Below are 27,596 nucleotides of genomic sequence, written 5' to 3' on the forward strand. Positions count from 1 at the left end.
GTTGTCTCCTGATACTTTAATCACATTAGTATCTAACTGAAAAAATATGCAACACACACAAGCTGCTGAGTCTCCTTTCAAGCTAATTTCTGTTTTTTGCCTTGTGCTTCAACATATGTCCATCTCGTCCTTTTCTGTGTCGGCTAGACTCACATGTGTGAATAACAAAGAATGCACAGTTTAGACACACTAAAGCAATAGTGCCAGATGCCTGCTTGGCTAGGGAATTTAATAAAAGAGTACTACAATTAGTCTTTAGCTTCTGAAAGTGGATAGTTGAAATGACTAAGGGCATAAAGGCAAACGGTAAAAAGTGCATTAAAGGATTTCGTAGCGGAGGAAGGATATCTGTGAAATCAGTTACATCTATCTGTGGAAAGCATAAGCATCATTGAAACGTGTGACCTTAAAAATTTATTTTGTTCTTAATCCTGTAATATGTAAATCATCTCTTGAAAGCTCTGGAACCTGAGCGTGCTGGCAGGGCTGTGCAGCGCCCTGCAATAAAGCGATGTATTGTTTACTGAGTGCGGTGGGGCTTCATGAATGTTACTTCATTAATGCTTCTGTGTGTTAGAATACCAGCTAGGGAACAAAACCAGTTTCCCTTTCAAATTAGGTGCTTACCTGTTCAACTTGGGCTGGCTGAGAGGCAGTAATGAAGTGCTCACAGGCGAGGTCGAAACGCAGCTCTTTATGAAGGAGCGTGTATTTGCTGGCTGCTGTATCATCCGAGGATATATTTAGTGCAGAAAACCTTGCAGTGCTTTTCTACAGAATGAGTTTACAGAGTCTTTGAAATAGTATGTTTTGCTGGGCTAATTTTTAGTTGTAATAGACTTCAGTACTGATTTGGCACAGAAGTAGGAACGGTAGCGTTGGAAGGCCAAATTCTTCATTCCGAGGTGTATGGAAAATCCCTTTAGCATCTTTGGCAGCTGCCAATAGTATTCTACTCGTTTTATATGGGTAACTGTGGTCTGCATGGCGGCATCGTATGATTTCATACGAGCTCTTTGACACGATAGGCTGGTGCTAACGGAGGCCTTGAGTCTGTCCCTGGTGAATTTATAGGTATCCAGGCAATAGGCTGAATTCCTGCTTGGATAGGGATAAAAGGCTCAGAGCCTTTCAGACCTAAACAAGCAGGCATGCAGGCACTGTATGCTTCATTAGGGAAGCTGCTGTACGTCTGAGCTCTGCCTGCGTGCATGCCGGCACCAGCAAAAGAAACAGGTTAGATGGGGGGGCTGAGGACAGGCAGGACTGAAAGACTGGACATCCTACAAACACCTTACTCTCCCGTGGTGGCCATTCTGAAAAGTGGTGTGAAATAACCCATTTCCCCGTGGAACTGGGGGGGAGCCACCTTCAGCCATGCATCTCTGTTGGCATCCGAGGCCGAACTGAGCCTCTTGAGATTTTTACACCTTTGCCAGCGTCTTGACCTCCACTCTCATGGAGAGGTGGGTGCAGCTGGAGCACAGCTAAACCTGGAAAATCACTTTACTCCAAGTGACAGTTATATTTCCTTTAAAAAAAAAATAAATCCTTGTCACATTTTGATTCGTGAAAAATATAGCCAAGACGTTTTGAAGTCGCACTCTGGATAATAAATGATGCATGTCTCAGGCAGGTTTGGGGCATATATACAGCTTGGACCAGAAAGAAAGACCAATTACTAGATTTGACAGCCAAAGCTCTGTTCTGTATTATGCCTTTTATATAAGCTGTTCTATATTAGGCTTGAAAAAACTGCGTTAAGTTTGTGCTGCTACATATTGTTGAAGATTTGTGTCTTGATCGAATGCCTTTGGAGTTCAACAAGAGGAAAAGCACAGGCAACAAAAATGCACATAGACAGAGAGAAAGAAAAAAAATATTTAAGAGTCTGGTAAAGTAGCAGTTTAAACGAGCAAGAAGGCCCAAGATTGCTGACTTTTATTGAGTCACTGTTATACGCCCACCTTTTCCTGTCTTGAAACAGTTTTCAGTTTTGACTATCTGACATGACTAACCGTTGCATATCTAACAGATTACAACTGTCAGTGAGTCCCCCGAACGGAGGCCAGTGGCTTGTGAGAATGTGCGCTCGGGCTCACTCAGCTCAGCTCATTTATTTATTTTTAACATTTTCATTCAGCCGAAGGCTCCAGATGAGCTTGTGCAATATCTGTGTGAATTCGAGCTCTGAAAAGTAAAGATGCAGGCTTAGGAGGGAAGCGTGTGTGCACAAAGGGCTTTCTTGCTGTCTTTGGAAAACTGAGGGCTTTCTTAGTGTTTAATAGATGGAATATATGTAAGGAAAAAAGTCTGTTCCAGTAATAATGATATCATTACATTACCCCTGGCATATGAAGGACAGGAGACACTGGTTCCCTGTTAAAATGACTCCCAGGAGGAAAATACAGTCTTTCCTCATCTTATTGTAGTCAAGTCAAACAAATGAAATGATAAAGCTGTGTGAAGTAAATAACATGTGGCCACATTCTGCTCTCTGTCACACAGCTGCAAAACTGGAGTAAATTTTTAAATTATCTGACTTGCTTTGGATTTACACCACTTTCAATACAGAAAAGAATTTGGCTTGTCCTCAGCAGTGAATCACTTTTGTTCTGTCATTGTATGATGACCCATTATTAAATAAGGAACATTTAGATTGTCAACACATGGACATATTCTTGACATAGAGTAAAACTGAAGGGGAGGAAAACTCCTATGGTCAGTTATGTTTTTAATTTTCACGATTGTGGTAACGACAGGGAATAATTTTAAACGTCTCTGATTCTTTACTGAACATGCATGTGACTGTTTTCATGTTGTAATCACTCATTCCTTGTTGTTTTTTTCCCTTTGTAGGGAAGAGCTTTACTTTGACAATAACTGTCCTGACAAATCCCCCCCAAGTCGCTACATACCACAGAGCTATAAAGGTTACAGTGGATGGGCCAAGGGAGCCAAGAAGTGAGTATTATGCTCTTATTTTTACACTTACGCCTGCTTAATTTTGTTTAACAGAGACCCATAAATGAAATATATATCTTTGTCAAACACTGGGCCTTGCTCAGCAAAATCTGTAAGCGCATGCTTAATTTGCAGTCTATTGGACCACACACATACTTGCATTAAACACACACTTAAGTGCTTGGCTGAATTTGGGCAATCACAAACCTGATTCTCATTCACATCAAGGTCTTGATACATTATCTGCCAGTGTAAATGAGAACTAAACCCACGGTATTTATATATAATCTGATTTAGGCATAATAGATGCAATCCTGCAACATGCTGAATTCCCTAAACTCCCATAAGCTTCAAACTGGAGACGTTTAGAACACAATAGCAGACTGATCTTACAGGATCAGTCCTAGCACAGAGAGAAAATATATAATATAGTGCCTTTTTGTTTGCCCTTAAATTCTTTTGCCATCAGATAATTAATGTACCTCATTAATCTCATCATACCTGAAATTGGTTTTCGGCTGTGGACTCATCACAAAACCCTGGGGGCCAAAGAAAGCTATGAAAGCAGTGTATAAACAGCATGATCTTTGTTTCTTATTTGTGCACAGAAAGTATATTTAATTTAAGCATAGTCCATCAGATTTTCACCCAGCATGTTAACCTCATAGCAGTGCACCTTTCTAATTTACTAAGAATATATTTGCAATGATTACTGGCTACATTTTTATGACAAGTGTGTTTTGCCATGTTCCAGCAATTTTGTGGATGGCATTTGCTTTTAGATACAGTCAAGTCTGGTTAATCCATCATGATTTCTTGGTTTGTCTCTCTGTCTCACACATTTAGCTGGTAACCAGTCTCACATCTTATGGATATCACTGATGAGCCAGTTTTTTCTTAATCTGACTAGAACAACTCTTTCTAAATTGATTGGATTACCTAGGTATAGCTGTATTTAAATTACATGTAGAGATTAAGAATTATTTGATGAATAACCACACTTAAAAAAATCCCTGTAATGGAAGCATCTCAAATAATTATTTTGCCTTTGATCTGCACATACAAATGAGACCTTTAAGGAGCTTTCAGGGAGTTTAGCTGAAATACCACAAAGACAGAAGTAGAGAGGATTCACACAGTGAAGTATTTCTCGTGCTAATACATGCTGTGGTGCCATCTCCTCTGCCACTGAAATGCCTTCTGTAAGAGCTGCCCGGCTGTAGTGTCTCACCTAGAGTAACAGATAAGGGAAAGCAGATAGCTGTGGATGCATCTCATTCCGTAGATACTTGTGTTGCTGCCCACTGACATCTGAGGTGTCTGTCTGTCCCAGCAAGGGGATTTCTGTTCTGCCGTCCCTCCCTAGCTGAAGCAGCACCCTTTTTGATATTCACCCACAAGTGTTGTCGCGTGCAGCTTGCTTGGAGACACTAAGCAAAATGCATTCACGGTGTAAAACCCAGAGAATAAGTTACCTGTCATTTAGCCTTTTCCATTTTGAGCTGCTTTCAGGTGTTGAGGTATCTCCAGGAGAGGAAATCTCCTAGCAGAGATTAAAAAATGTTGTGACAGAGCATAGTGGTTTGAAAATGGTACAGAGAACAGCGTGGGCTACTCGGTGTGGCACAGAAAGGGAACCTGCAGTTGGTCCTTAGATTGGGACTAAACCATTCTGAGGCTTTGTGGGTTAAAAGTGAGGCCATGTTAATATAACTTCATAAGATTTCCATGTTCTGCCTGAGTTTTTTAGATTAGTCTTGAAAGAAAGTCTCTGCACATGATACCTATCTGCTATTGCCGTGGATTTCAGCCGAAACTAGGAATGCCTAGTAACATACAAAATCAATTCTTGTAGTCCAGATGGACTTTCTGTCTGGACTTCTTGCTGTCTTTATTTATTTGTTGAGAAAGCCCTTCTTAAGGAGCCTTGAATCTTAGTATTTCAGCTATATATTGAAGTTCTACGCTGGAGTCAGTTTGGTTCTTCAAGTTCTGTCATTGCAGCTGGATGCTGTCATCTGTGATGCCTCTAGAATGACCAGCTATTTAATCTGAGTTTTCAGGGAAAGTGTAGCTCTAGAAGTACTGTGGGAGTTTCACTGAAGTTCTGCTTTCTTCAGGGAGCCCCTGCACTCGTGTAGACTTATTACTCTTTGCTAGCAATCATTCAAGAAGTGTATCTGGCATTTACATTGCAAAAAGAAAATTAGGTGGTTGGAGGCAAGGAGGAATTCAAGCCTACAAGTGGCTCTGATAGCAAATGTGTTTTTCTTAACAAATTATGTATCGGCAAATAGTGCCCCTCTCTGCCAGGATCTGTATTTCACGCAGACATCTCAAGCACGTTATCCGAGTTTTCTTCTCTCTGGCAGCTCAACCAGAGCTGTCACATCACAAACAACTTTTTTTCTTAATATACACATCTGGCGTTGGCAGTTGGACCAACTTCATAAGAGCACATGATCATCATTCATTACAAGATTAAAAAGTACCCCATGGCATCATTGATGTTTTTTAACTTTGATCTTTTGCAGTTGTGATTCATCTCAGTTATAAAACTTCCCTTTAAAGGAACACAACCAATGACTTATTAGAACCTTCATTCTAAGTAGCGTAAACATAAAATTATGCACGTCTTTACAAAATGTCATTTACTTTGTTGCCAGCTTATCATTTTAAGACATGACATCATGCTTAAGATCATGAATTTGTAAGGCTTGTTTATAGGCAAAGTACTTTGACCTTCTGCTGGCAAGTTGACTCGAGCAAATAAATGCTGCATGTTTTCCAGCAGCAGCAGGAGCAGCAGCAAGACAATGACAGATATCACAATCATTTAGAGCCTGACATTAAGCACGCTGAACAGTCATGGCATGCAGTGACTCCAGTTGGTATTTTGGATGCTCAGCACTTCAGGAAGTCAGGTTCTTAATGTAAATGCCATTTAGTTGTATTAAACGTGTGCTTGTAGAAGCTTGCTGCATTACCTCTCTATTATTATTTTAAAATATTTTAATAGCGACAGTGATGTCAGGTTGCTCTGCTAGGAAAACCTACCCGTTTCTATGTGAGAAAAGGTATACCGATGGTTACTCCCAGGAAAAGAATTTTTTTCTTTTTAGAATTATTTTAGTCTATCTAGATTACCAAAGAGGGACATGTACTGTGTTGCACAGTGTCTGTGCTGAACTGAGACAGCGCATTGCATTCTGAATGATGGAGTCAAGAGACTGGATTGTATAAGATTTTTGGGAATCATTGGGAAATCCTGCAGATATTTATTTTTCTCCTCATATCCCGTATAAAACTTCCACCATATACAGACCTTATCCAGCAGAGCTGCCTTCCAGCTGGGAGGGCTGAAAGAAGTTTTCTGGAGAACTGAGCTGTCATGAGCTCATAACTGACCAACAGATAGAAAGATTTCACTGTAAAGGAATTACAAGGGAAAAAAAAAAAAAAAATCCTTTACCTAAATCCCCTTTAATGCTTTGCCATCCCTCATTACAAACACAGAAATAGTGATTTGCCCTTCCATGGCGGTACCTGTGAAACAGGAGACAAGTCCTCCTTCCTGGCTGCTTTTTCTGCAGACACAGTCAGTAGGGAAATCATGAGGAAAGAGGGAGGAGAAGTGCATATATTTTTATATTTTGCCTGGCTTCCAAGGACTTCAGTTCATCTCCTGTTAAAGATAGTCTCGGAAGTCACTGACCACAATTTTGTCTATCAGCATGAATGGAAAAGTATCTGTGAGCTTTGGACTGGGATGTTTTGGTGGGAGGAAACTACTGCATTTCATTCAGCTCCTGAATATTTCCCTGCCGCCCTAGCTTGTAAGGTGCACACGTGAGGAAAGGTATGAGCAAACATTGCCTTTTTGTCCCTGCAGTACAAAAGACAGCAAAAGAGAACCGAGAGCTTCTGGTCAGCCTTTGTATTAACTGTTTGGCCGGCTGACTTATAAAATGCAGATAAGCGATTGAGATTTTTGAAATTCCTAGACTTAAAACCATAACAGTGTTTAGGAAGTTCTCTCTCTTTTCTTTCAAAGGCAGAGGGTGGAGGGATAAAGCTGGGGCTAGTGGAATGTGCTTGTGAGTAGAACAGCTTTAAATCTTTGAGTATTTTTTTTTCTTTCATTTTTCCTTTTTTTTTTTTTTGTCTTTTTTTATTTTTTTTTTCCTTCTCTTCTCTTTTTTTTTTTTTCTTTACTTTTTTTTTTTTGTCTTTTTTTGTCTTTTTTTTCTTTTCTTTTTTTTTTTTTTTTTGTTGACTGACTGTCAGGAGCTGGGCTGGTGGCCAAGCAGGAAATGACACATCGAGAGGCATTTGTGTTGTGCAACATTTTGTGGAACTGATGCAAGGATACATTGTCTGTTTACGCATTCCTTCGCTAACAGCCTGCATGGCAGTAATTTTATTCAGGGACACATGGCATGCTACAGCAAGGAGCTAGATCCTTAACATCTCTTTATCCAGAATTATCACAGCAGTTAAAGCATGCTGTGTGTCCCCAGTTTAGAATATTCTCTGGCTTGCCTTCAAAAACCACTACACCAGCCCCCTTCCTTCCCAAGAATATATTGAATTTTTTTCACTGCGGTGAATTTGTGCAGTGCAGAGAGGTATAGTTTGCAGGAGAGGAAATTTTACAAGCAGGTTGTACTCCTCACATGTGCTTTGCACCAGAACTGCAGCATAGCAATTTTTGCAAGCGATACCATTGCCAAAACTGAACATGGAAGTTTGCATCTGCACGTGTTTGGGCACAGCCAGGAGGTTTTAAAATTGATGCTAAAGACCCTGAGATATGATGAAAAAGTCCCAAGCTTTCATCTAAACTGAGCTGAGAAAATCTGTGCCTTGTGCAGGTGTCTCTCATGGTGACACATCTCTACTGAAATCAGCTGGGTTATTCCAGATTTCTACCAGCCTTGCTGGGAGCGCAGTGGGCGCTTTGGTGGTTTGTAAATTGTTCTAAATGACTCTGCAAAGTTTAATGTTTGCGTTACAATGCCCCTTTGTAAGAAAGGAGGCAGAATGTGATTATACGGCCCAAGAAATGTTTGGCGTGGCTGTGCTGTGGGGTTTAGGTTCTTCACCATGCATATAATTCCCATATTTGAGCCAAGTGGGGAACCGCAGGGCATTGCAGGCTGGTGGTCCTGGGCTCCCGTGAGCAGCCTCAGTGTTTCTGGTCCCAGGGGCGCAGCACCAGGCCCTTTCTGCAGTGTAAATGCCAGACATAGTTTCACTTGGTATCATTTGCTGCTGGTTTATTTTTGCTAATGTGGAATTTGACAAAATCTCATTAATTCAGGTCTGGAGAAGAGCTCCTGGGCATTTCCGGAGGCTGTGAGAAACTGTAGGGGTGGTTTAGGTGTTCCTCCTGAGACGTGGCAGGCAGTACGTATGCCAGTGGTTTAGATTCGTGTCTCAGATAGGTGTGTAACCCACAGATCAGGGCTTCCAGCACCCCGACCGTGGTGCGTGCCTCTGGAGCAAGGTGACCAGGCTGACGTCAGGCTGCTGTTTTGGATGGTAGCTGCATCCCAAGCACTAGCAGCTTCGTGTTTTTCCACTGCGGCTAGACAGGGGCTGGGTCAGAAAACTCACAGTTTGAGGAAAAGTCTAAGACAAAGTCGTGTCTTTTCCGGTGATCACACCTTTCATCTGCTGGTGTAGTGCGTAGGGGAAGACGAAAGCGAAACCTACTTGGTTCACTCACGGCTTGAATTTATAGTGCAGTTGTGAAAGCTAAGTGATCCTATGGGACTAAGTGATCCACTGGCTGCCTCTCACCATAAGAGGACATTGCTGTGATGGCAGCTGACTGTGGATTCCCTATTAGAATGAGAGGGAAAAGACTTTTAGAAGATGATGTAAAACAAGTGGGCAAGCCTGACCCTAAAACCATTCCCTAAGATGTGCTCACCAATGGTAATGATTTCTATTTGTCAACTGAAAACGGATAATTTCCATTCTTTTGTAGAGACTTCAAACAGCCTTGTCCTAGTACGTTTGGCATGCAGGATGACCATTATGGTGGTTTTTGTTACATTGCAGCTATTGTCATTTGTATTCAAAAAGTCTCTCCAAGCCACAAACAAAATCGTGGCCCTATTGTGCCACACAGCTGTATGAGAAGAGAGTCTTGCTCCGAATAGCTTACAGCCTCCACTGAAAATACATGTGGAAAAAGGGGTTATAACCAAACAGATGAAGTCAGCAGAGTAAGTGAATGCACTTTGCATCTCCATATGGCACAACTAGGAGGAAAGGAAAAGTGAAAGCGATTTTTATATCTGTGACACTATATACAGATACTGTGGAAGAAGATGGTAGAAAAAAGGCTTTGAAGAAGCTTTTCCCAGACCACTTAGCTCGATACTCTCCTCCCACAAGAACTTAAACTCTTGTACACCTTCACTTTTGAAATGCTTTTAGCTCATTGCTTCTAATATCAGCATTTTTTTCTCACACTTCAGTGTATCATCTCTTCCCTCCTTCCACTCTAGAAAGTGGGTTGGGAAGAAGAGAACAGGGCAAATGTGTTTGGGAGAGGCTGCATCACAGTGGTGTAAGTAGAGCACTTACACAGGTCTTCCTTGATAGCAGTCCTAAATTTCTTTATACATTTTATATAAAATTTGTTTTTATTCTCCGCATAAACTTCATTCTCCACTGAAACATGGTCATCCCAGAAGTGAGACACAGATGCTGATTTAACCAGACAAGGAATGCAGAAGAGGAAATGAGGAAGAACATCATACTTAATTGAAACTTCAGGGGAAGAAACTTAGTAATGATCTCATGCTGCAGCATGTTTGGGGTGCCAGAAACCTTATTCTTATGAAGACAACCAGGTTCCTTAATGTGTATGTCTACTCAGATCCATTATTACACATCTCACATGTTGTAGACCTGCTAACTGAGCACAGTTCTGTCACCGCCTGGAGAAGACAGTGGTCACTACTGGCTGAAGACAGCTTTCAGCTCTCTGAAAACTAGAAATGTAGGGTAGGTTTCTCCTGTAGTGAATGAAGAGATCCAGGCACTTCCAGGGAGCGAGTGATTCATCCCACCTATCTTAATACCTATCTTAAAGTGGAATTAATTGCCCTTGAGGGGTGTCCGTCCCTTTCCATTGATTATAAATGGAGGCTAGATGACTAGCCTAGACTAGGCGCCCTGTTTTTGAGGTGGATGAAGTCAGATGAGATGATGAGATATTATAGTTGTAGGGTGTAGCCAATCATTGCTATTAAATTCAGACAGCCTGTGCTAGCTTTAAAGCAGGTAGCTCCAGTAGTGAGCACCATACAGCCACAGATACTGAGCTCAGCATGGATTTTCCCAGCTTTTTGGTGGATGTTTTGTCTTTTACCGAACTGTGAACTGTCCGTGCTACATTTCTGACAATGTAAGGGTTTGTTTAAAGCTGCCTTTGAAGTATCAGTACAGCTGCCATAATGAGTGCCATACAGACACATCTTTAAAAATGTTGCTATCTACATCATTTATCACTTCTTGCAGGATTTAAGTAGCCAGGTACTACTCAGGTCCTACTCAGCTTGGCTTGTGTGAACTGCTGAGATTAAAGCTCAGGTTATTTAGCGGTTGGCATAGTGTTCAGTAACATTCTCACCCTAATTAAAATATTGCAGCCATGTTAGAAACAGTGTAAAGGTTATAATACATCTTATGGGTGTTACCTACAAAGAATACCGGGGAACTATACCTGCCCATTCCCGGTTTCCCGCAGTAGTAGGCATGGTCTTAAATGTTACGTGCAGTCAGAGGCACTTGTGGTATTTTGTCTCACTGTTCTAAGAGCAAATTAGTAAGTTAGTAAGTCAGGTAGACAATTCTGTACAGCATCTTCACATTGTTGCAGAGCCTTCTTGGAGAGAAGTACTAGCAGGCACCGTTGTAGTACCAGATATGGTTGTTTCCACATGTTAAATCCTAGATTAAATCTGCAAAAGAAGCCCAAATTTAAATGGCAGTGTTAAAAAGGGTCAGAAATTCAGAGACTGTTCATCAAAAGTGGATGGTATTCACAGTTATTTGATATATTTTCAAATACATATTTTCAAACCTGTGTTTCTCTCTAGTATAGAGTTTGGAAAATAGGGACCTGGACATACAACACACTTACTGGGTTAGACAATATAGAGGGTACTCTGCAGAGACTACATATATACCACAGAATCATTGAATGCTCTGAGTTGGAAGAGGAGCTAAAGATCATCTAGTTCCAATCCCCTGCCATGGTCAGGGACACCTCCCACTAGACCAGGTTGCTCAAAGCCCCATCCAGCCTGGCTTTGGACTTTTCCTACAATTTACCTGGGCATATATTCCACATTTGTACAAGACTCAGATTTTTATATAGATTCTTAGACAACAATATACTGCAATTAATTCAATTTATGAAGTGAATTTATTAATCACTGTAGACATATGAAATGCAATAATGTTGTTTCCAGGCTTCTAGGACACCAAATAAATTATGAATAATGTACTTTTTTTTGTTCCTGGGATCTCTTGTTACAGTAAACATTAGATTAGTGGAACCTGTTTTTTTAATTTTCACACTGGATACTTCTTGGCTTTGATGATCTGGGCTATGGGTCCACTTACACTTTTAGTCTTTTTTTTTTTTTTTTTGATGTCTTTGAACAATTGTCTGTAAAAACAGCACTATAATAAAATTACCACCTCTGTAGAAAGAAGTGTTGAATACAGAAGAGGGCTCAGTGTTAGAGCTGTGAATGTAATTTATTCAGTGTTTTAATTCATCACCTAAGCAATCCAAATGAAAATCATTTTTGTAAAGGGACATATGGATAAAATTTTCAGAGAGACGCAGCGTGTATTGGTTTTCAAGTGAAGTTGTCTAAAAGCTAGATACGGTGTCCCAGCTAGTCATCTGTGGCCCGTTGTGGTCAGAAGAGAAAAATTGGTATGTTTAAAGGTTGATTTATCCTACCCTATATATGCACAGGTTGCGCAGATCTCTGTAAGTGAACACTATTGTTTAAATCTTTTAGAAGGGGGCTTTAGAGCCTGCTTTTTCAAAAGTTACATTGAAGGGCTATACTTTGAAGTCTGTCACATTTTAGTATATTTTAGGATACTGGTGAGCCCCTCCATGTTAGACATAAATAACCAGTGTGTAGTCTTTCATGTTTTCCTCTTCCATGCCTGCTTGCTTGAAACTCTCAGTCAGTCTGCAGAAATGTCCACCCTGGTTTGAAATGTTCCCTTTCCCCATGCTGATGTGCTTATTGCTTTCCTTTCCCAGAGGCTGTGGCCCTTGCAGCTCAGCAGTAATCTGGCTTTCATATGGGAGCCTCCTCAGCTTCACGGCGGAGTCAGACGGTTTAATTAACCTTTATCTTTTTCTTTGGAAGAATGAGCCCAGGGTATACTTATTACTGATGTGAAGTCTCACGCAGCAGTATTCATTGCCTGCAGTATGGCACACAGTCATGAGCATCCCCGAGAATTAGGACTGCGGAATTACAACATATGAAGGGCGCGCAGACTTTGTATTTATGTAGGGTCTGTGCTCTGCATGTATGCTGGCTTACCAACCTATGCATTTAATTTCACTCTTCTTGATGTCTGCTACTCCTGAAAGACACAGATGGCAGCAAATGAGAAACCTGATAGCAGCTAGCTTGTGCAGAATCTTTATTATAGACAGGTATGAGAGTACTAAGGACTCAGTGCTCCCAAAACCCAGATAACAGGGACTGTTCTTTACAGCTCAAGGATGAAGGAAGCTTTTTGAGAAGGATATTTAATTTTGTGTGAGGTACAAAGTGAACACCTCACTAAATATATACATGCCATACCACATTAAGAATTAAATTGAGAACTACTTTTTTCTGTGGTGACTTGGTGTAAAAGTGTATAAACAGTAGATTTAAGGTAGGCAACAAGGGGATAGGTACACGTCAGATAAATAATAACATGTTGACATAAAAGAAATAGATTTTGTGGATTAAAAGGCAGATATCTCAAGTTCTTAGGTCTTGCTTTATGCATACATTACAGACAAAAATTACAGTAGGAAAAGTTCATGTCTGAGTACACATTATTTGGAAATGCCAAGATTATGGTTATCAGTGCAATTTTAATTCATGCCTCTCAAGTATGCATGGCAAAAGAGTCCTTCATTGTATGAGCATGTGCTGGTTTATCCGTCGGACAGCAGTGTCCTGTGGGATAGAACATGCCCACTTACTGTGATCCCATACCTTATTTTTTCACATGACTCCATTGCTGAAAGAATTCCATCCAAAAGTATCTGGTAATCCAGAGTGCCCCATATGAGATGCACAGGATAATATTTTTCAGAGCTCTTAACAATATATAGTGCTTTATATGTTCAAAGCACAGCTCTTGGATTGGGTTGGTGCTTCTGAAGAGCAAACATGAAGGTCTCATATATGGCACTGGGAAAAGTATGAGCACATGGTGAATACAATGTGTGAACACTTGGCTTTGAGCAACTGAACTATTGTGACAACAAGAAATCGTGTGGTGAGAGCATAAAATCTGTGGGCCAGCAATAGCTACCTTTGCCAAGCTGCTAACAAAGCTCTTAGGTGATAACACCCAATGAATTTCCATTCTACGAAATTTTATTTTTCAAAGTTTTTTCAAAGTTGTCAAATTTTACCAAATTTGACTATATTTCCATGGAAATTGCATATTTCTGACAAAAGTGCTAACCTGCCGAGCCAAGTTTCTCCACTCCAAAATACAGCAACAAAAAACCTCTTTCAAGAAATTATTGCCAAAAATTTTTTTGAGGCACTGCATTTTCCCTTTGCTAACTCGTTTCTCAGCCATTTTGATCAAAACTGAAGGAATATGCTTCTCACTAATGCAAGAAAAAAGTGAATCCAAACAGTCAAGATTCAGTAGAGTCACAAGCAGCAGAAAACTTATAATTTTGGGCAACTTCAACCACAGGCAGTTTTATGGGCCCCATCTCTAACATTTAATCTACCATGTTATTAATTTGCACTTTATAACAATTAATTAGATGCAATGGAAATTCTGTGTAGGGAATGAATTGGTATAGGGCAGCCTCTCCTCATGGTCTGCCATAGCTCCAGCATTGACCTGGATGGGTCAGGTCCTTGGTGGTGACCAAAAGGCGCTGAGCAAGGCTCCATCTCTAGCTCGAGCATGATGTGGATCCTTCCTAAGTGCCAAGGATATGCTGGAGAAAGTGGTGTCCTTTGGAGAAGATGGCACGAGGGCCACTGCGGCCTGCAGGCCCTCTGGTGGCATTGGGGTTTACCAGGCCTCCAGGCGCCAGCATTTGGCAGGACTCTCCTTCCCCACCCTGAACCTCTTCAGAGAGGCAATTTGGTGTGCATACACTTCAACCGAATTGGCACAATCCACGCAGACATTGCAGGCTGGAACACACCCGCAATGCGAGTAGTTTGTGCAGTAGACCGTGACTCCTCCAGCGCGCCTGGCGTGTGGAGCCAGGTCTGGCTGCGAGTGCTCCTGCAGCCCCTCCGCAGCGCCAGTGTGCGCAGCGGTGTCAGTTTTTATTTGCTTCTGACAAGGAATTTTTTTAGGGGAAAAAAAAAAAAGTTGTTTAAGAACAACAACCACAGGAAATTAACATTGAAAAACTACTCCAAACTCTGCCCTAAATAACTTCCAGTGCCGGATTTGGGCTGGTGAACAAGCTTGGTTTAGTTTGGGTGAGGGGCAGCCACAGCCTGGCCCCGGTCATCATCCAAACACCAAGGTGGGCCAAATACAGACCCAATTTTGTCACTGAAGACCAGTTCCAGTCAGTGCATGTGAAGAAAGGCACCTGAGAGCCTCCTGGGGAGGGTGTGGAGCTGTGTGAAACCCAGGGCAAATTACCAGCCCTTCTGCAGAAGTAAGCAGAGCATTCCTTGGTAATAGGCACATCCAGAGGCACAGACTTTTGTATTTTGTATACTCTGATGTAAGCTACTAAAAGAAGGTTTTCTTTTAGTTGCCTTCTCGTTCTTTGGATTTGCATGACTCAGAGTTGTGAAGATTCTGGGTCCGTTTAAAACCAGTGATATGAGTTGTTTTAATAAGTTTTCATCTTGGTAGATTGGACAAGCTGCTCAGAGTCATCCAGAGTTGCAATTCATGCTTGAGATCTGCTCCTATATAGAAATCTTTCCTTCCTGTTTAAAATATGCAGGCTCTTATTTGCAGATGGTAGGTGATGATAGGAGTTATGGTGATGGCTGGGTCTGTGTTTGTACGAATGGCTGTGCAAACAGAGCAAAAGGAGGGGACCTACCTGTCTTACAGTGCTGGTCGAGCTCTCCAAGCTGTCTATGGCTCCATGGGCCATAGAAAATGAGGAGACCATGTCCTTCATGGTATCTCTCACTTTCAACAAGCTCCAGCTTGGTCAAAGAGAGAGCAAGGCCAGTGAGAAACACTGCAGGAAAACCCAGCTGCTGCAAGACGTTGTGCTGCAGGGAGCTTGCTGCTTATCTCATTGTCGTTCACTAGAGCAGGGCTTAGTAATGACTGGTCTGTTGTGGGTTTTGGTACTTTTTAGAAGTTAAAATAGCCTTTTTTTGGAGACAGATAGATTGCAGTGCTGGGCAAAAGGTACCTCCACCAGCAGTTTTATTTTCCTCCCTATTACAACTTCATTTAAGCTTTTTCCCATTTCCTTTACTACCGCGGTATTCCCATCCTTAGGAGCCAAGCAGCTGAGGGCTGAAAGAGAAGTGTTGTCAGGAGAGTGATTAAAACATGGATTGATGCAGCTGGGAGCCAGGGTTCAGTAACCTCTCTGGGCCTCCGCGTTAGTGTTATGTCAGATACAGTAGCTTTACCATGTGAGTTGAGTTTATGCGTTTTTTATTGTCTCTTGCTGCCAGAAAACGTTGACCCCAGAGTGGCCGCACTGTGTAAGCAGTCCGTGGTGGAAGGCAGCACGTTCCGAAAATCATTTACGTTCCCTCTTTAATTTGTCACTTATGGGTCATATCTTTCTACATTTACATTTTTAAATTAGTTCAGTGTGCCCTGAGCTCTGGTTCCAGAATCCAAGCTGAAAACTTCCCAACTTTACGAGTTATTAAAAAAATTCCAAAGCCCTCACTTAATTTACATCCAGTATGCAGAACAACTTAAAGCTATTAGAAGGCTTCACATTTTTATAAGGACATGAGTTTGGGGAGAGATTAGATTTTAGGGCTCATATGCAATATGGAACAGTTGCATATATTTGATCACCTCCTCAAAGAGGATACTGTCAAGTGAAATTTGGCCCAAAATTTAAAAGGAAAAAAAAAAAGTTTTGGCATAAAAAACAATCTGGTCAAAATAAAATGGTTTTTCCAACATAAATTCCATTAAAAGTAAAGCCAGACCCAGCAAATGTTTGAGATCTCCCATATGGACTGAAGAATAGTTTTACATTGGATCACAATGCAGTTTTTTGGAGAGCATTTGAGACTGCTCCTGTTTTGGAAGCGTGCTCATGTCTTGTTTGAATGACGATTTAGACTGCGTGTAGCAAAACCCAACGTTAGCATATCTGGAACATCAGCGTAAAGGCTGTCTGTCAGAAGAAAAATTTCTTTTTAAAGAGAACAGAACACACCTACCCTTTGCCATTTTTTTTTCTTCCTTTCATTCTCATGTCAGGAAGTTCTGAAGACCAGACCTCTGTGGTCAGAGGATTAAGGTAGGGATGTAGGAGGACGGTTCAGTGGCTGAGACATTTGCACACGGGTCCTCCAGGTCTGTCATCTGCCTCTGATGTCTTTGTGACATTTCACAGAATGACAGAGTGGATGAGGTTGGAAGGGATCTCTGGAGGTCACCTGGTCCATCCCCTCTGCTCATGTGTCTCTTGTTGGTGTATTCGAAAAAAGCAGATGTCCTAATGTACTGATATCACTGTACACTGGATACCTCATTCTTTTGGTCTCAGCTCCTCTCGTGTGAAGTATGAATCAAGGTGTTGGTTTACTGGAGTAACGTTTTTAAGGCATATTCCCACACAGGGCATATCACAACGTGAGTTGGAAAGCCTCAGTTTCCCTTCATAAATAAAAACATAGTTTATTTTATTTTTATTTTATTTTTTTTTATTTAATTTTATTTAATTTTATTTTATTTTACTCCATCCTCAAGATTAGAAGTGTTTTTTTTTTTTTTTTTTTTCCATGCTGTGAGCTTTGAGCTCCCAGCATACAGACATGCTCTGTATTACCGTGTCAGAACAATGAAGCTCTCTTAGGCTGCAAACTCCAGTTCCTTCAACCCCTTGAAGGCATTGCAGGAGGTAAAGGTTGGCTCATAGGTGTGAGCCTCTCATTACATCAGCCCTTACTCAGAGCTAAATAAGTGCTGCTGCTTTCAGAGAATGGCAAGCGCCAGGCTCTGCTTAGGATCCTTCCTCTAGGAAAGCTTTATTCTAGTACAGGCTGCCGAGACGAAAACCAGACAAAACAGAAAATCTGAAAAGATGAAACTCCTACGGGATAGCCACCCTCCCCACACTTTACACCAGCATCATTCCACTAGCTGCTGATGTGCTTGCAGGCAGGTGCGGGTGCTTTTTGCCAGCTCTACGCTTCGTGAACCTGGGGAGCGAGACGAAGACGGTCCGTGCAGCCGAGGGGAGGCAGCTTTCCGGCTGTGCGCGTGTGTGTCTTGCAGGGTGGGGAGGGAAGGCATCCTTAAACAAACACGTGCAACCTGCTGTTTTAGCTGCGATGGGAAAACCAGCTTGACAAGAATGAACTGCTTCGCCAAGCGACATTCAAGGGAGGTTGGTGGGATTTTAAACAAATCTCCTTAAGCGAGCATGAAAACAAGCTATTTAGCGCTCATTAGTGTCTCAGGTTAAACTCTTGAATAATTTGTCATGGTTAGGCTCTTTCGGTTTCATTGGTGTTTTTCTAGTGACTAACGAGATGACAGCTACACATGCTCCTTGGTATGCCACTGTTCACAATAGGGTTTAAAATTGTGTATTTGTTATTGATGTCATTAAAGTGATGGATTTGAGCTCGGTTTCTGAGGCAGCCGACTGGGTGGTTAGGACTAATTTCTAGCAATGGTTTTGGAGGTTGAAACCAAAGTGTGTATAAAAGGAAATGTTTCTTCTTTTAAGCAAATAATTTGAACCCAGATGAATGAAATTTAAGCGAGTGGGCATCAACTCGGAGTTAATTTTGACATAGTTGTCTGGAAATCATCACCAATTAAAATATTTTTATGAGCTCGAATGTAGTATTGTCTTTCGGTGCTTATGTAAGAGAGGAACAAACTGCTTGTTTAACCCCAGCCTGGAGACTACTGGCCAGAGTACAGGACTGAAGTCGCAGCCATCTGGAGCTGCAGCGAAGGCACGGTCCTTGGCAAACCTAACCTTGCGGGGGCAAGGCGACTGCAGCATGTGAGCTGCAAAATATGTAAATTGGAGCAGATCGCTTGCACCGGTCAGGATGTGCGGCTCATTTACAAACGAATCTCTCCAAAGGCTTTTGACATTTTCAGACGATATTTACTAATAGAAAAGACAGACGTAGCCATTCGCATCCGCTTCTGCAGCGAGGGAGGGTTTGTGCAGGATGGGGACTCCTGCAAAAATCCCGCAGCAGTCAGCGTGTGTCTGGGACGTGCAAAGAGGGACAGGAGCAGCTCTCGAGCCCGGGAATCCTAGTTCAGAGCAAAAATGACTCCCTTGGGTTGTTATAATCAGGCTCTTTCATGTGCTCCTCCAGACTGAATAGCTAGTGAGATAGCTACTTAATTTGTGCACACACCTTTCACACCTGCACATAAAGAAAAGCTTTGATGCCAAGTGCTTGATGGAACAACAAAATGAGTATGTGCAGAATTAAAAGGATACGCACCACGCTCAAATATTTTTATAGCTTTTTAGACTCTGCACATTTAAAATAATAATGAATACCCTGTCTGAATGGGAGGAGCAGTGTCTGCATTGTGAATTTGGCCTTTTCATGAGAGCACCATTGTTTTTTGTTGTTTTTACATTGCTAAGAGAGTTGAAATGCTGAAGACTCGAGTATAAATGTCTGTTGCTGTGTTTCCAACCACAGTCTCACTTATTCAATGAGACAAACTTTTAACATTTAAATTTTTCTTATTAGTGTTTATTGAGATTTTTGCATTTTCTTTTATTATGCTATATGAATACTTATACATATATGTGTATATAATAATGCTGTGTGCTTATGAAACAGTCTATCATGAAGTTTTTTCCCATCCCGTAATTATCATCATTTGATTCTCGTGCAGTAGCGTACTTCTACTAGCTGGGCTCGCAACGCTGCAGACAGATGATCAAATATTTAACCACAAACAAAACTGTTTAGATCTAACGTACAGAATCATTATAGCTTTGGTATGTATGCACGGAATTTGCTCTGCTGTGAAGTGTTACCACTAGACCTGTGCACCACTTGAGTCTGAAAGAAGGTAGACCTGAAATTGCACTTAATTTCAGCCTCCAGTTGAGTCCATACTGAGAAAATTTCAGGGCTTAGACACATGCTCGAGTTACAGGGGATGACTGTGTTACCACATGTCAGCTGAGCCACTGCAGCTGCCCGGTAGGTGTTCCTGGCCCCCCGTGAATGGAAGTTGATTTGATTTAGCTTAGCCCTCAATAAAAGAGGCTTAAGATAAGTAGAATCGCTGCACACTTGCGGCAGCCAGAGAGCATGCATGCAGATGGTTGCCATCCAGCTCCGGGACCCAGTAGCCTATTCCGCCCCAGGAGAGTGGCTCTGTATCTTTATGGTTCCGTATCGGCAACAGTCGAGGCAATTTTTTAGGATAACATTTACATTCTCTTTTAAAAATTAGTTGTTGAGTCCCTTAGCATAGCTGGGTTTGTTGGCTTGTGTAAAAACACTGGTTCCAGTTCCTTCTCTCAGCCCCCCAAGCGCTGCTGATCACAGAAAAGCAGCAGAGGAAACTGTCAGTGTTGTTTTGAGGGACTCGTTCAAAACATTAATGAATTTATCCCTCAGCCTAAATGGGGAAAGACATCTTTATAGAGACTTTGACAGGTATTTTAGACCCTGAATTGCACCACTTTTGACTTTTCACATATTCTGAATGTGGAGAAATACCTTGCATTTATTTGCCTTGCAATTCCCACAGTCTACAGGATTTAGCACATAACAGCCAAGGGCCAATTTAAGGCGTTTGCTTTTGAAATCTCCTGTGGCCTCCCTTGCTTGCTGAGGAGGGTGAAGTTGCAGGACTTCTATGGGATGTAGGCAAAGAGCACGATTGTGAGGTCTGTGCTAGGAAGTAAGGCTACACTGTGAAAGTGGGTAAACCATCAGCCACACGCAGTAAGTTGCAGCTGAGCATGGCGTTGGACTTTGAGCACAAGTGATAACTCATTTAGTCATTTCAGCTCAAAGTACATTATCTAAATGCGTACCTCTGGATTTATAACAAGATATCTTCAATCTGTTCTTCCTCAGCAAGTTATGACCCTCCCTAGACGAGGGATTTGAGAAATTAGTGAGTTTGGTTTTTCCACTTTCTCCACCCTTTTGAACAGATGGGATTTCTAGCTCTTTATCTTGTGGATCCTCTGGGCCATTTTCTGTACTCTGTGTCTGTGTAAGTTTCTAGGAAGTGGTGCCTGTCCCTGTACTAACATTTGATGTCCCTAACAACATTTGGTTCTTATTATATGTAGATACAGACAATCCGTGGATAATCATAAATATACATGTCCATGGGGAAGATCCCATCTCTTCCCTCCTGATTAAGATAAGATTTTTCTAAGGGAGGAAAAGAGAAAAAAGTGGGTCAGAAATGGGTAACTCCCTGAGCAACTTTGAGAGCCCATTTCTCATGGCCCCATCCAGCAGAGGAAGCTGATATCAGACCCTACCTCAAGTACCGTAGGCGAGGTGTTGGGGTGGAGGCATCTGCCATAGGCTCCTTATACTCCCTGCAGGCCTCCAGGAAACCTGGGACATGTGTAAGCCCTGCAACATGGACAGTGACCAGGTTTCAATTAAAGGTCTCAGTGAGCTTCTGCTCTGGGAACAGAGAGCAAGCTCCCAAAAAGTCAGCAATCATTAGCCCAGTGCCTAAGCAAGATTTATTTTTTGAAGCATTAGTTAAAACTTTATGGAGTTTGGTAGGCAAAGGAGATGTTAGCCAGAGTGAGCTTTACAACAATGTCAGAAAGCCCTAAAAACAGACATTATCCTGGAAATATTGACAGTGGACTAGGTATCAACTTGCTCCTGCACAACTTGGTTGGGTTTTTCACCCCCTAGGGATTAAAAATAATGGAGTTGTATGAGAGGGGAGAAAGCCTTCAGGCTGTTTTAATCCGGAATTCTGCAACCTGATGTTAATGAGAAAAACTATTTTTTTTTGGGCCATTTTTTTCCCAGTTCATGTCTACTTTTCAGACAGTAATAAATTGTCAATTTGTTTGTGAAACACTTGGCTTGTTGCATTTCTAAACGCAGAGTACTAAAGCAGTTACTGTGAAATCCCATTTCGCTTTGGCTCATGGTATTGCAATGACCTCTTTTGTTGTCTTTTGTAATTAATAACTTGCTTTTCTGTCACTTCCCCTTGCTGCCCATATAAATATTTCTGCAATGGAGCCTCTGATATTTGCTAACCCTGCCTTTCGTTAGCAAGACTGAGCACATGGGAGCAATTTGGGATGCCAGGTGTGTTCCTCCATGTGTTACCATTCGGCATGTCCCTCCTGTTCATTGCAGTGCTGATGTAGAAAAACTCAGGTAGAAAGAAAAAGCTGTAAAAATGGTGAATTCTTTCCTCTAGTTACTGTGATACTTGCAGCTGTGCCGACACAAGTAGCTCATGCTTCTGCTGCTCTGCACGTGTAATCCAGAGTGCAACCATAAAATAAAGGGAACCTGGAGTAGCCAAGAAATAAATAGCTTCTCTACTAGCATACCTGTCTCTAAAGGCTTGCAGTTTATGGAGGAGTGGAGCAGATTTGTAAAACTATAATTTTTAAGAAAGTAAATTTCAATATCTAATGGTACTACAGCTAGAGCAATGAAAGCTTTTAGTGAATGCAAACAGGGGAAACCACCCCAAATACATGTGCAGCAAATGGTAATAGAAGGAAGGAAAAATAAGATGAATGGGAGAGAAAGAAGAGGAAATGTTTGCTGGTCTCTGTTTTTTTTTTTTTTTTTTTTTTTTTTTTTTTTTTTTTTGTGTGTGTGTGTATGTTTTGTTTTGTTTTGTTTTTGGAAGAAGCCACCAGAGAATAACAAAGAGGAAGACAAAAAAAATAGATTTTGTTTAAAAGGAATCAAAGAAGGAAAAAGACAGGGAAAGAACCATGTAAATATTATTTATTTGTCCTGCTGGCTGATAAATTGCTTCCTTCTTAGTTGCTCCATTGAAAACTGAGCAACCAGTAAGTTTTGGATGATCACATTAATAACGCTGGTTTATCTTCAGTAATTTCTAAGACATGGGAAAGAGTGCTCCAGAACCTGCTAATAAACTCTGCACAGTGCTGATGGGAAAAGAATGATCTCTAACAAGCCCATAATTTCAAGACTAATTGATGAGATGCCCCATGAAATAATTATTTTGAGTGTTGGCAGTTTCCTGTAGACCTCAACATAGGGCAGGGTGGCTCTTTTCCCTGCTTGACAGGGTTTTAGTTCTCCAAAAGTATTGCCTATTATCTCTGGGGTGTTATGAGTCACGTACTACCAACACTTGCTGCCCTGTTTGACACGGACGAGTGAGGCTAAGCCTGCATATAGTAGTCAGGTAAACAGGCATCCCATGTGTTCAGGCATGGGGAACAAAGCTTCACAAGTTCCATCGCAAGAAACTGAGATCGGTGGAAATCCCCATCAAGATAAGGAAGGATATTTCTCTTGCACCAACAGCCCATGCCATTTCTGAAAAGGCCAAGGGAACGATGGCGTTTCCAGAAGTTTTACCTATAGGGAGTGGCATAAAACTAAGGATGTTATCACTTGTGATCAGAGATCTCGTTGTATTTTCACAAGCACATTAATAGTGGCCCATGGATACCAGCCATTAGAGCCATGTGAGTATGAGTTCCTGTTGCTGCTTTGTATGATAAGCAATATTTTATGTGACTGCTGAGTTCCTGAGTTTTGTTCAAAATCCCCAAATTACCTGACATTACATATTGTTGTTAAATGAAATCTGACTTGCTAGACACAGGCATGGTCCTGCCTCTTGAGCAAGAAGGTGAGATTTGGGCTTAATAATCTCAACGTGGAGTGGCATCTTGCTAAGATAAAGTGGATTGCCTCTTTGAACTCAGTTCATCTGTCAGAAAGTTAGATCAATTTATAGAGTGAATCAGTGCTCAAGTGCAGTTTTCCTGTCTTTTTTTTTTTTTTCTTTTTCTAGTCCCTACTTAAAACCTCAAAACCACGATGGGTAATTTCCCCAAGATCCACTTTAGACGTTTGTGGCATGTAGCGTGAAGCGTAGGTGCAGCTGGCCAAACCCAGGCACTCTTATCCTTGAGAGCATTTTCCTTCTGTTTCAGCGAATCACACAGGAAAAGCTGCCACCCCACTCCCCACAAAACCAAACGCTAACCGGAATAGCTGTACTGGCCCAAATCTGGCTTCTAAAGTAAGTGGGAGTTTTGCCGTGAGCTCAGAGAACCGCATCTGGCCATTTTTGCCCCATTTAACATCTCTCAAACCTCTGCCTCCATTTGCCACACCTCAGCTGACACCCGATTATTTTTCCACGGTACTGAGACCTTATCAAGCATGCAAAGCTCACAAATAATGTCTAACCACAACTATCACCACAGGAAACATTGGCCCAAAATTTAGGTTTTGTTTCGAAAACAGAAGGTTTGGGGGAGAGAGAGAGCATTGTTCAATCTAGCTTGGACAAAAATATGTTGGTAGCTCTGCTGTCACTAGCATTTTCAGTATTTCTTTGCTGTGTCAAAAGGCTCATTCAGAGCATTTTTACAGAATCACAGAATTGTAGGGGTTGGAAGGGACCTCAAGACATCATTGGGTCCACCCCCCCTGCCAAAGCAGGTTCCCTAGAGCAGGTTGCCCAGGTAGGCATCCAGACGGGCCTTGAATATCTCCAGAGAAGAGATATCCCCACAACCTCCCTGGGCAGCCTGTCCCAGTGCTCCATCACCCTCACCATGAAGAAGTTCTTTGGTATGTTGGTGCTGAACTTCCTGTGATCCCTTTTGTGGTCATTGCCCTTTGTCCTGGTCCCACAAACCACTGAAAAGATGTTGACCAAATCCCTCTGTGTCCCACACTTAAGGTATTTAAGAAATGGGAGAAAATTCTCCAGAGCTTACAAGGTGAATGGATAACGTGGAAAGCAGTAAGTCCAAGGGAGGAACTTGCCTTGCATCCAGCACTGGCATGATCTGGAGCTGAGCATATATCCTCCACCCCGTAGCAGAGCATCCTGCTCCTGCCCCATGTACAGAAGTCTAAGGTTGTGGTAGGACACAGACCTGAAGCATTTAGAGGTGGATTTTACTATTTACATGACCATAATTTATCTGTAGCATACTGTTGAAAATTGTCACTAGAAGAAGATTAGAAACACGTTTCCTGCACAGTTTCCTCGCTGCTAGGCCACACAGGCGCAGAGCGTGCCATTAACTGCTGCAGAGCCGCGGTACCCGGCCGAGGAGGGTGCTCACTGGGGAGCCTCAAACTGCACCTCAGCAAGGTTTGCAACCCATCAAGAAAACAAGGCCATGACCCATTCGGTTCTGCCCTGCTTACTGGTGTGTCTGATTTCTGAGCTGACGTCCCAGCCACTGCTTTCTTTCTTTTTGATCTGGAGAAATGGGTATTTTACATTGAATTCAGAAGAGCTCAATGAAAAATCCTCCAATCCTGCAGCAGACCTTCCCCTTCCTTCACCCTCTTGCTACCAGGAATTAGGGCTTTGTGATAGCACAGGCAGATTGGCACACTAGGATTTTGTGTGTGCTTTCTTTGGATTTAATTGGATTTGCTAGTCTGAAATGTAACATGTTTGCTAATTTCATAAACTAGCTACTGTAACTAAAATCAGACAGAATAGCCGAAAAAAGCCAGATTGCATTTTAGTCCAAAAGGAATATTTCCATACTTAAAGGGTGGTCTCCTTTCTCCCTTTAAAGTCTCCTTTAATCATTGTGTGTCTTGGTTAACATCCCTGTTTTTACAGTATTCCCGTAGTTTACGTTCAGAGTTGGATAGGTGATGTTTTAATACATTTTCTATTGTTTTTAGTTGAAGGAGTTTCATTTTGCCTGGACTTTTACCCACTGCTGATTGAAAGACTGGAAGTTTTGCCCTCCGGTCTGTCTCGTTGAGGTGAAAGATCAGCAGCCCAGGGTGGTTTGGAAAAATGTTCTCGGCAAAGTCTCCGCTTTGTGCTCACAGCATAATTCAACAAAGAATTGAAGCACATGCTGAAATTTAAGGCTATATTTAAATTTCCTTGTACTTGATGTGGGGCACACATTTGTATATGGCCTGTGCTATTTCAGGGTCAAATGTGGGAGGTAAAATAATTGCATAGGAAACCTCAGCAATGGGAGAAGTTTCCCTTTGTAAAGATATGGTTACCCCAGGTTGATGCTTTGCTGCTGTGTATTCTGGAGGCTTCGATCTCAGTTTTGCTGTCTTCCAACCAAAGGGAATTAAAGCAGCAGTCAGAGGCAAGCCTTATGCGCTGTGACAGGTGCTAATCTTCCAGGAAATTCATCCTACATCCCACCCATTAAGGGAATTTTATATAAAAATGGCTTAATGTCTCTTTAAAGGTGTCAGCAAGCATGTGAGGACCACACAGCTTGGGTTCCACTGCAAGTAATGGAGTGAAATTGTCTGCATAATTATTTTAGTTGGATTGAGAATCTGCAGTCCTCTCTTGCTTCAGGAAATAAACCTCTGTTAAAACCATATGGCAGTATTCTCAGAAGAGATGTGATTACAGGGCCACTTCTCTTTCAGATCTCCAGGCAGAGTTAGAGAAAGTTGTTATGTTTGTGCATAATTAATACTTTTTTTTTCCTTGTGAGCAGACACAGAAATTTCATTTTTAGCATGTGTGAGGGTGCTGGTGTGCTTGCATACCCATGTAAGCTTTCATTTCGGTTTACTGAAGCAACAATAAATGATGCTGCCTCTGAACAAAGTCAGAGACCTCGAAGAAATGTGCCACCATGTACACATACCCAAACTGCCTAGTGAAGAAACACCATTAACACAGAATCACAGAATCATCTAGGTTGGAAGAGACCTCCAAGATCTAGTCCAACCTCTGACCTAACACTAACCAGTCCTCCACTAAACCATATCACTAAACTCTACATCTAAATGTGTTCTAAAGATCTCCAAGGATGGTGACTCCACCACTTCCCTGGGCAGCCCATTCCAATGCCTCACAACCCTTTCAGTAAAGAAGTTCATCCTAATATCCAACCTAAACCTCCCCTGCTGCAACTTTAGCCCATTCCCCCTCGTCCTATCACTGGGCACGTGGGAGGATAGACCAAAAACACGTGTCATGCTCATTTCAGTGCTGCTTTTACAGGTGACACAGGGGTTACCCTCATTTGAAGTGATGAGAGCTTGGCTAGCTTCTTGTTAATGCACTCACGCTTCCGATTCTGCTGCGCTGTGGTCCTGAGCTTGTGGCCGGGCAGCGCCCTGCTCTGTGCTCTCAGGATGCTCGCCGCAGCGCTCAGTGCTGCTCCTACCCAGTACCCGCACCCGCCCCAGAGCTGCTCGGGGAACTGCTTGCACGTTTTGGCCCGTTTTTCGTGTCGCTGTTTTTGTGAAAGCAGAGAAGGAAACATCCAAGCACTAAACACGAAGGTGTGAAAACCACAGAGCTTGGTAGAATTACAATCTTCTCAACTGGCAAGCAAGTGTGCCTTGACTTTCACTTTTAATTCAGCATCCTCTTACATCAATTTGGTACAAATGTACAGCGACACAGAGAAGGGAATGAATTTTCCTTACTTTATGCAAGAGATGTGATTTTAAACCAATGTCCTCTTGGCCATCCTGTCAGATACTTGGGGGATACCCTTGGCCATAGTTTGGCTATCTAAATCCATCAAGGGTTAGAAACTGGGTTCGGTGTTGGTCGTTTGGTGAAAGGGAATCATTGGCACACCGACCCTTTGTCAAGGGAGGAATAAGTTGTTTGGGCATCAAAACTGGTCACTGCAAGAAGGAGCAGTGATGGGGACACTGAGAGCCAAACCCCTCTGCTGCTGCCAAAAGGGGAATCATCCCATGGGTGTTGTGGGAAGCTAGGGTGAAAGGACAGCCGTCCTACCTGGAGAAGAGGTAAAAAAAGAAATTTATTTCTTTCTCATAGTGCTGAGCTTTCTGTAGACTTTTACGTAAAAATATTTGATTTTTTTTTTCTTAAGCCTTTACTTCCTTGCAGTTTGTGTTGAAACTGGAAGAAGTTTTCCATCCCTCTTGTTGCCTTTTTACTTCATTCAAATTGGTTAAGACAGATGAGTTTCACTTGTAAAAAAAAAAAGCAAGGCGACACACCACTCAAATATATCC

The 27,596-nt window shown here is 41.9% G+C and overlaps 1 protein-coding gene across 4 annotated transcripts in view; it reads left to right on the forward strand.

Annotated features, from left to right (window-relative positions):
- RUNX2 (RUNX family transcription factor 2) overlaps positions 1-27,596 on the forward strand; it is a 217,794-nt gene that overhangs the window by 72,447 nt on the left and 117,751 nt on the right. For all 4 annotated transcript variants that reach the window (XM_068678793.1, XM_068678795.1, XM_068678799.1 and 1 more), the window contains one exon: positions 2,860-2,964. In XM_068678793.1, coding sequence (XP_068534894.1) covers positions 2,860-2,964 — 105 coding nt within the window. The remainder of the gene's footprint in view (positions 1-2,859; positions 2,965-27,596) is intronic.

Source organism: Anas acuta, chromosome 3 (genome assembly GCF_963932015.1).
Source record: "Anas acuta chromosome 3, bAnaAcu1.1, whole genome shotgun sequence".
NCBI classification, from domain to species: domain Eukaryota; kingdom Metazoa; phylum Chordata; class Aves; order Anseriformes; family Anatidae; genus Anas; species Anas acuta.